Raw genomic sequence first — 9,275 nt, 5'->3', positions numbered from 1 at the left:
TGGGTTGTTTTTATTTGAAAGGCAGAGTTACACAGCAAGAGAGGAGAGACGGCGGATCCTCCATCTGCTGGTTCACTCCCCAAATAGCCACAACAGCCAGGACTGGGCCTGGCTGAAGCCGGGAGCCAGGAGCTTCCTCCTGGTCTGCCATGTGGGTGCAGAGGCCCAAGCACTTGGGCCATCCTCCACTGCTTCCCCAGGCCCTTAGCAGGGAGCTGGATGGGAAGCAGGGCGGCTGGGACTCGAACCAGCAGGCATATGGGGTGCTGGCATTGCAGGCGGTGGCTTAACCCGCTAAGCCACAGTGCTGGCCCCGTCACGTCAAATCTTACACTTCTGTCTCCTTCAGAACACCTGCTGTGCACCCACTCAAGACCCCCAGTGAGGCTCCTCCATTCATTCTCCTGAGGAAGGCAGCGCAGAAGAAAGCCATCAAGCCGGGACGTGCCTCAGCCCCCTGAGCCTGTGCACCTGTCCAGGTGTGGACCTTCCACTCTGGCCCGGGCTCTGCTGGGAGCCTCACAGGCGCCCTTCCCTTCCCTCCACCCCCTCCCCGTGACCTGCCCTGTGGCATGGCCCCCAGCTGCTTCAGGAAGTACCTGTCCCTGGTGGGATGACCCAGTGGATCTAGGTGAAACAGGCATGACCATGTGCAGTAAGTCTTGTGGCTTTCATCAACAAAACAGGGGCTTCAGGCTGTGGACCCCAAGCCACGTAAATCACATGGCTCCAGTTCCTTCCCCCTGCCCCGTGTCTGCTTGTGGACAAGGCTGGTTGTGGGGACGCCCAGGCTTCCTGCTCGCAAGCCTGGTCGGCCGTGGGGGTGCAGCTGTGCTAATGGCAAGTGTCCACGCCCTTCCACCCCAGCCCGGTAGACGTGAGCGTGCCCTGGCTCACAGCTTGTAGGATCCAGGGCTACGTCCCTGACCTACACCTGCCTGGTGCAGAGAAGGAGCAGGTTCCTCCCCAGTTGCGCCTGCGTCCTGGACAGGCGGACTTGACCCAGTGGAAGCCTAGCCGACCCCCTACCCGGGCTGGCTGGTTTATCTCACAAAGTCTTGATGTATTTCAGCTTCCCTAGGATCGCGTATGCTGTTCGGGAAGAGCAGAGACCACGGTTTAGAGAAACCAAAGGCTCCGCTCCGGAAGAGGGCGCTGCGGGCTGTGCAGCGCGAGGGGTCTCCAAGCTCTGGGCACCTCTGCCTGTGGCCCGATCTCCTTCTGGGGGCAAGGTGGTATCGGATCTCGTCATCCCAGTCCCTTAAAAGGTAGAAGGGGGAGGGCTCTGTGCGAGAGCCCCCGCTGCCCACTTGCCCTCCAGCTCCCTACTAATGCTCGGAGAAGGGCAAGTGCCATGGCCCAAGAGCCTGGGTCCCTGCCACCCACGTGGGAAACCAACACGGGGTTCTGGTTTCGGCCTGGTCCAGCCGCGACCATTCCAGTGATTTGGGGAGTCAACCGGTGGATGGGAAATTCCCCCACGCCCCACCCCCACACTCAGGCTTTCAATCTGTAAGGGCGGGGGTGGGGAAGCACTCAGGACTTGAAGGTTGGACACGCCCACTCTAAGATAAGCAGAGACTGTCTCCTCCTCCCTGTGGCCCGCCAGGGAGTCCCCGGGGGCTGTTGAAAACAGATCCCCCCTTGCCTTCCCCTAGCTTCTGATTCGAGGACCCGGGAAGTGGCACTTCCTAAAGCCGTTGATGCGTTTGGGTGGGGGAGGCGGCGAGGCCCCGCCTCCCTGGCTTCCGCGGAGGCGGGGATCGCGCCGGAAGGAGCAAGGCCGGGCGGCGGGTGCAGGTGGGCGCCGGAGTCCTGGCAGGGCGCAGATTCCCCCTCCCCCCTCCCCCCTCCCCCCTCCCCAGATCCCACATCAACCGCCTGGAGTCTGCCGGCCCCCGGGCCCCGGAAGCCCAGCAGGGGCCTGAGACTGGGAGGGGGGCGGCGGGCTGGCGGCTGCAGCACTGGGGCATCGGCGCGCCCGCGGGCTGTGGGTCGGAAGTGGGGCGCTGGCCCTTCCCGCGTCCGCTGGGCCCGCGAGGCTCACGTGGGCCGTGCAGTAGGCGAGTTCCCCTCGCGCACGTCAGCCCACCTCTGGGGGCGCGCGTGGCGCGTGTGATGGTTGCGCTGCTCGCTTTGTGGGGGTGGCGGCTGGCAGGGTGCGCGCGCACGGGGCGTGCGGTGGATGGAGCTGACTGCGGTCCTAGGGCTTTTCTGTGACCTTGGGTGCAGCCTGACGGCCTCGCGGTCCCTGGGCTGTGAGGCGGACTTGATGACGTACAGCGCAGGCTTGGATACGTTTCCGTAGGCGGGGGCCCCGGCTCGGTGCGCTTGCAGGGATGGCTTGTCGTGGTCTGCACGCCGACAGAAATGTGGCACAGAGGGCTGTCCTCTGGCCGGCCGAGTCGGGTCGGGGCCTGCTGAGCATTTTCGGCCACCCGGGGAGGAACCTCTTCCAGGTGCACCCCCACCCCTTCAGTGAGGCCTTTGCCGCGGCTTCTGAGTTGATTCCTGCGTGGAAGGTAGACCCCCTAGGCCCTCTGAGTAACGGTCCCTTCCCCCCAGGATTGAGGGCCTGGAGTGGAATCTGCAAGGGGAGGGGCACAAGGCCAAGTTAGGGCTGAGGCTGGGGGTGCCTGTGCTGGGAGCCAGGCAGAGTTCACTTCCCGACCCTGGCAGTTCGTGTTAGGAAAAGAGTTGCAGATCGGGCCGGCGCCGCGGCTCACTAGGCTAATCCTCCGCCTTGCGGCGCCGGCACACCGGGTTCTAGTCCCAGTCGGGGCGCTGGATTCTGTCCCGGTTGCCCCTCTTCCAGGCCAGCTCTCTGCTGTTGCCCGGGAAGGCAGTGGAAGATGGCCCAAGTGCTTGGGCCCTGCACCCCATGGGAGACCAGGAGAAGCACCTGGCTCCTGCCTTCGGATCAGCGCGGTGCGCCGGCCACAGTGGCCATTGGAGGGTGATCCAATGGCAAAGGAAGACCTTTCTCTGTCTCTCTCGCTCTCGCTGTCCACTCTGTCAAAAAAAAAAATTGCACATCGGTGCCTCCTCACACGGGGCACCAAATGTTAGGAGGCATGGAATAGAGGAGGCAGTGTACGAAAATACAGCCAGACCAAATTTATCCAGAGAAAAGAAATCTGTAGAGGTGGGGGACCAGCTGCCCGCATGCACCTTGATGGAACACATGGCTGGAGGCCCTGGCACCCAGGGTCCGGGCACTTTTGTATTGGGGGGGGGGTGGGCAGCAGACTGTGGGAATTCCCAAAACTGGTCTTTAAGTGTTTAAGTGTTCCAAGCAACCTTTCAGGTGGCTGTGGGAGGTGGGGTATCAAGGCCATAGGATGAGAGACCCAATTGCGATTCAAGGTCAAGGCAAACATTCCACTGTGTATCTCCTTGGGGCAATGAAGGAGAAGGGCGGAGGCTTCTATGTCTTTGTTGCATCAGTTGGGAGCTTGACCAAGCAAAAGCATCTTCAGGTTCAGGGAGGGGGTGGCGGCCATGGAAACCTTGCTGTGAACCGAGATGGCCCCAGGGTTTCTGGTAATGTGGCACCAAGGGGGAAGTGAGGTCTGGAATTGGGGGGAGGGGGCAGGTGAGGGGCTGGCACCTGGGCGGCCAGTCCTGTTTGCAGTGGGGAGCATAGGGTCACTTCGAGGACCCTGCTGTTTCTCGTGGGAGGACGCTCAGCCCTCTATTCATGGCATGGATCCATGCAGAAGCCTCAAGGCGTAGGGCCTCAGGCACCGGGGGGGGGGGGGGGGGTGTGTGCAGGGCAGGCTGCTCTGTCCCTGCACCTGTTGTCTGCCCTGGCCCTGCCTGGCTCCTGGGAGTGGGCCCACTGGGGTCTGGGGCCTGCCCTGTGCTGACCAGTAGTCGTGACTGATGACAGGAAGCGTGCTGTCCAGCTCAGTAGGGGTCACCAGACTTTGTCCTTCTCTTTAGACAGTCAAGACCAAGTGCCAATCAGGACAGGTAGCCCTGCCTTTGCTGGGATGCCAAGGGAGTGGGACGTGCTGTCAACAATGAGAAACGCCCGCCCTTAAGCTTGGGTCCTTGCTCGTCTTCGCCAAAAACCAAAGATGGAGGACTTGGCATCTGGGACCAAGAAGAGGGTCCTTCCGTCCTGGATGACAGCCCAGGCGGTGGAGAAGAGAAAAGCGCCCGTGCACACCCCCAAGAGGAGGAGAATGGCCGCAGTGGCCATGGCCAGGTCAGGACATGCCTGGGAAAATTGGGGGGGGGGTGGCTCCCGGGAGCCCCGCTGGGTCTCCCCGCGTCGGCAAAGCAGGGAGGTGCTCGGGTGTTCCCCTTTGCCAGTCCAGTGGGCCCCTAAGCTGTGCCGAGACGGGGTGAGGGCAGCTCAGGGAGTGGTCTGGGTCTGTGCTGGGCTTTTCTCTGCTGTCGGCCTGCAGGTTTGGGCACACAGCTAGTGGGGTCATGGGCATTCTCTCTTGGACGCCAGGTGGCCAAAATGCCAATCTCTTGGTTTTCACCAAAATTGTGACATCCGGGGGGCAAGTTCAGGAGCCCAGGTAGCTGGTCCACTGAACAGTGCCTGCTCCGGCTGTGCCCAGGCAGTCGGGGACGGACAGAGGAGCCACAGGGACTACGGGACCTGGTAGCTGATTGATAGTAACGGGGGTGGTGGTGGGGGTGGTGCTTAAGGCTGCCAGCATCCCCTGGGAGGGGACATCCCTGCCTCCTGGCCAGGACTCTGGCTCTCCCCTTGCTAAGGTTTCCCAGGTTACCAGCACTGCCTTTCCCTAAACGTACTCGTGCACCTGTCAGGCCCTCCCCAGGGATGCGGTGGGGGTGGGAAGCTTCCACTGTGGCCTCCCTGAACGGCTGTGTCATTCACCAAGCCACCAGGGATGCCGGAGGGGTCAGCTGCTCTGGGCCCTGTTTGTTCTCTCTGGGCGCCCCGTGTGAGTCTTCGTGTCCGTTTCAGACCCACGAGGAGGACGGTGTACTGCATGAATGAGACAGAACTCGTGGATGTGGCTCTGGGGATCCTGATCGAGGTAAAGTCGGGCAACGCTTCCCGGGCAGAAACCACACGAGGCCCTTGGCCACTTCAGCGAGAGAGGCACCCTGCTCTCCCAAGCACCCCACTCCTCAGTGCAGCACCCTAGAGGTGGGTGGTACTTTGGAGCTTACCAGGTGCTTTTCTGTGGCACATCATCATCTCAGGGAATCCCCGCAGTAACCCAGGGGTGCGGTTACTTGACACTCTTACCCCAAGGGGCTGGCACGCTGGAACTTGGCCTCCGATCCAGAGCCAACCAGCAGCAGACCTGGGGTCCACACCATGTTTCGTGACCTGGCCCTCCCTCCGGTCCCTGCCTGCTTCTCTCCCAAGTTGGTCCTGGTTTTAAGAGCTGTGACGAGGTGCTGGGAGTGGGGTGAGGAGAGGAGTAGGCGGCCTCAGGCCTGGGTCCCGAGTCCCGGCCAAGCCCGGATGTTAGGGAGAGGAGATGCACACGCCGCGCCCGCCCTCTCTCTACTCTGCAGGACGGCAAACAGGAAAAGGCTGGGGAGCTGCCATCCCTGCTGGGCGCCGATAAGCCGGAGGGCTCCCCCTCCCCGTCTCCTCACACGAGCTCAGGGAGCAGCAGCGACGAAGAGGAGGGAGAGGACGACGCCCCCGTGCCAGGCCTCAGCCCTCCCAACACCGCTGGCGGCAGGAGGCCGGAGGAGGAGGAGAAGGAGGAAGAGGAAGACGTGCTAAAATACGTCAGGGAGATATTTTTCAGCTGAGATTCTCAGCGCTGCCCTGGCCCCCTGCCTCCGCGGCTCTGGGCCTCCTTGGTCCTGCCAGACCCGCCCCAGGCCAGAAGCCCTGTTTTAAGGGTTGGGGGGACTGGGGAGTCAAACCCCATTGTTCCCTGCACAACAGCTCTCCCTGTTCTGGAATTCCAGTTGTTTTCCAATTGTTTTATTCAGTTACCAGCTTTCCTGGGAAAATGAGGCCCCGGGGGGGGGGGGGGGGCAACCTGAGGGTTTAAGAGAGTGGTGCTGCCACTCCGTGCACAGGGACTGGTGGAACGGAGCCTGTGTCAGGTGGCTTCCAGCACGCGGTGAGCAGGCCCCAAGCTCTCCTGCAGCCGGCGGCCCACTGGCACACCAGCCCGGCCGGGAGGGCAAGACCCCGCCACGGAGGAGATGTCCTCGCACCACAGTCCTTCCTGCTACCTCTGTGTTCAGCGTGGCTTTGACCCAGACTGAACATAGCCGTGCCTTACAGGTGTCCCGATACACAGATGCTGGAAAACATAGAACTCCCCCAGGCGTGACGCGTGCTGCCGGAGCCGCCGTGTCTGTCGGGGGTAGAACCGTTCCGACCTGTTGGCCTCTTCTTACCAAGCGTTTGTCTCCTGGATCCCGCCCCGGGAGCGACTGGCCAGCCGCGTCCTGCTCCAGGCTACATCCAGGGGCCTGTGAGGGCAACCCTGGGCCTTCTCTTCATGTACCCTGTGCAGTCGTCCCCGGGCGACTCAGCACAGCCCTGGGAACTGGTGACCCCGCAGGGAGCTGACGTCCTTGTCCCAACCTCCACTGAGATCCGTCAGGAACTGTGGCCCTGGGCCAGGAATCCCTCCAGTTAGAACTAAACCGGGCAAGGAAAGCGGGGACCCGCGTGACAGCGAGGCGGTGGTTCCTGGTGTCCACGGCAGCCATTGTGGTCCTAAAGGAGACATCGCCCTATGCTAAGAAGCTGCGGGGGCGCCCCCTGCTTGCCAGTGGGCTCCTTAGCTCCCGTGGGAGCTGGGCATTGGCTCTGAAGAGATGGCCCCGAGCCTCTCCGGGACCGAACCCTTGCACTGCGCTAACAGCAGCTCTCCGGCTTGCTCCCGTCCTGAGCCCTCGGAGAGAACACAGCGGTGGCCATGAGCAAGAGCAGGAGGAAGGCCTGGGCCGTGCCCAGAGCTAGAAAGGCCGGGCCCAGCAGAGAGAGCCTGAGCCACTTCCACACGAGGGAGAGGAAGAGGCCCAGGCCGCCGGCCAGCAGCACGGAGGCCGCGGCCAGGAAGCCCACCGCCAGCCGCCACTCCCCCTCGCTCCTATTACACCAGGCCAGGAGCAGAGGCAGGGGGACGAAGAGGGTGAGGACCAGGGCCCCGTAGACACCGAGCCTGGCCAGAGCCAGGCCCAGCCGCGGCACCCCGAGGGCCTCCAGCTCGGGGAACTGGTGACAGCGCAGGGCGCCGAGGTCCTCGTCCCACAGGCAGAAGTTGTAGAAGCCAAGTCTCAAGTGCGGCAGGTCCACGACGTTGCCGGCTCTGCAGAGGAGGGCGTCAAACAGCAGGGAGATGACCCCAGCCACCAGCAGGAGGATGCTCAGGAACGCCACGTGCCTGCCCCAGCGGGGCCCGGGCCCGGCCATCGCGCCTGCTCCGCACGGCGGGACCTGCGGGGAAGGCACACCGGTGAGTCCCAGCCCCGCATAAAATCCTGCAGCATCGTCCCCCGCAGCCCCCTGGGGAGCTGTGCAAACCTGCTGTTGGGCCAGGGCCTGGCCCGCCACGGGAGCTCTGGGGCTCATTCCGAGGGGAGACTGAGCTGAGCAGCAGCGCCAGGACCCCCGGCCTGCAGAACTCATTTTTTGTGAAAAGACAAAACTGCATTTTAAAAGTTGTCCTAAATGAACACATTAAAGATTTTTTTTTATGTGAAAGATAGACTTAGATCTCCCCTCTGCTGGTTCAGTTCCCCAGATGGCTGCAGCAGCTGGGGCTGGGTTAGGCTAAAGCCTTGAGCCGTCACCTGCTGCTCACAGGTGTGCGTCAGCAGGAAGCTGGAATCGGAAGTGGAGCCAGGACTTGAACCTGTGTACTCAGAGGAGGTCCCCAGTGGCATTTGAATCACTGCGCCCAACACCCACCCCAGAAAATGATTTTAGAAGAAAAATTATGGCGTACTGTGGCGTACTGGGTTAGGCTGCTGCCTGCAGTGCCAACATCCCCCATCGGCCTGGTTCACAGCCTGGCTGCTCCACTTCCGATCCAGCTCCCTGCTAATGGTCTGAGAAACCAGGGCCCCCAGCCATTGTGGTGTGAACCAGTGGATGGAAGACCTCTCTCTAGCTCTTTCACATAAATCTTGAAATATAATTTGTTGTCTCACCACTGTTACTGTTACTGCTTTACCAATATTGTTTTGTATGTGCCAGTATAAATTTTTTTCTACTGAGTATTGTAAATGTTTTTCAAAGCTGTTACATATTAAAAAGGACGAATGGCAACATATGTACAACATAGAATGATGCACTGAACTGTGATCGGGTCGTTTCCACTCTATTCTAAGAGACAGTGAAATTGAGTGTCCGAGCGCTGGTTGCAGTCTGATTGTCCCTCAGGCTGGGTACCCAGAACTGCAGTTACAGTGCCAGGTGCCGCACACCACCACACCAACCTCTGGAAGGCTCGTCGTCCTTCTATCACATCCTAGTGTCTCCTTAAGTATACTCATTTACATCATCTTTTCACTACTTTTAAACTCAAATTGACCTCAAACAGCAGTCTGCACACCATGCATTCTTTCTGGTTTGGACTAACACAGCTGTTTACGTCCAGACGTGACGAGGAACACAGTGCTGCAAGCTTTGCAAGACTCAAGGTATCAGGCTGGGATACCACGGGGCAGCCTGTAAGCCTCAGCCTGCAGTGCCCAGTGGGGTCCTGCAGGCACTTGGTGGCCAGTGGTGGCCCTGGGGAGGAGCCCAGCACCTATAGCCCTGATCAACTTCTGCCTGGAGGATCTGGCTGATTCTTCACACCAGGCCTGTTCTGCAAGGTACCACGTGGACAGAGGGGACAGGCTAGGATGGTGGCTGTGTTGAAAGGACCCGAGTGTACACTAAGAATACAGATTCATCAGTGACTCCTTCGGCAGGGACCTGGGCATGCTGGCCAGGGGGAGCTATCAGCAGCCATGGCTTGGCTTCCGGTGGAACCCAGCAGGGACACCTGGAAGTGGGTGAGTGAGGGTGTAGACTTCTGATGAACAGGGATGGAAGGTTCTTGGAATGACAGTGCCTGTTCCAGGAGGATTTACTGGGAATACAAAAAGTGGCCACGTTACTAGACTGGTATGGTAAGGTTTTCACCCATCTAGCCTACAACCTGAAATATTTCTTAGAGTCTTGGATGTTTAAAAAAAGTTTGTGGGCCAGTGCCGTGGCTCAATAGGTTAATCCTCCACCTAGCGGCGCTGGCACACCGGGTTCTAGTCCTGGTCGGGGCACCGGGTTCTGTCCCAGTTCCCCTCTTCCA

At 60.7% G+C, this 9,275-nt stretch overlaps 2 protein-coding genes across 3 annotated transcripts; one reads left to right on the top strand and one right to left on the bottom strand.

Annotated features, from left to right (window-relative positions):
• The first annotated feature begins 1,661 nt into the window (after positions 1-1,661).
• CYREN (cell cycle regulator of NHEJ) lies at positions 1,662-8,275 on the top strand. 2 transcript variants are annotated; one of them, XM_051848972.3, is made up of 4 exons: positions 1,662-1,800; positions 3,946-4,213; positions 4,952-5,024; positions 6,248-8,275. In XM_051848972.3, the coding sequence occupies exons 2-4, from the start codon at positions 4,083-4,085 to the stop codon at positions 6,536-6,538; spliced, it is 495 nt and encodes a 164-aa protein (XP_051704932.3). In that variant the 5' UTR covers positions 1,662-1,800; positions 3,946-4,082; the 3' UTR covers positions 6,539-8,275. The 2 variants fall into 2 exon arrangements, with proteins under 2 accessions (XP_051704932.3, XP_008256363.3); XM_008258141.5 differs by having other exon boundaries at positions 5,515-8,275.
• On the bottom strand, positions 5,923-7,387 carry TMEM140 (transmembrane protein 140). The gene has a single exon (XM_070071333.2). It carries the CDS (start codon positions 7,385-7,387, stop codon positions 6,830-6,832), a length of 558 nt encoding a protein of 185 aa, XP_069927434.2. The 3' UTR covers positions 5,923-6,829.
• Positions 8,276-9,275: the final 1,000 nt, after the last annotated feature.

The sequence above is a fragment of the Oryctolagus cuniculus genome, chromosome 3 (assembly GCF_051225735.1).
Source record: "Oryctolagus cuniculus isolate XC-2025 breed Fujian yellow rabbit chromosome 3, ASM5122573v1, whole genome shotgun sequence".
NCBI lineage: Eukaryota > Metazoa > Chordata > Mammalia > Lagomorpha > Leporidae > Oryctolagus > Oryctolagus cuniculus.
The sequence above is the reverse complement of the archived record's forward strand: the minus strand, read 5'-3'. Positions and strand labels throughout refer to the sequence as shown.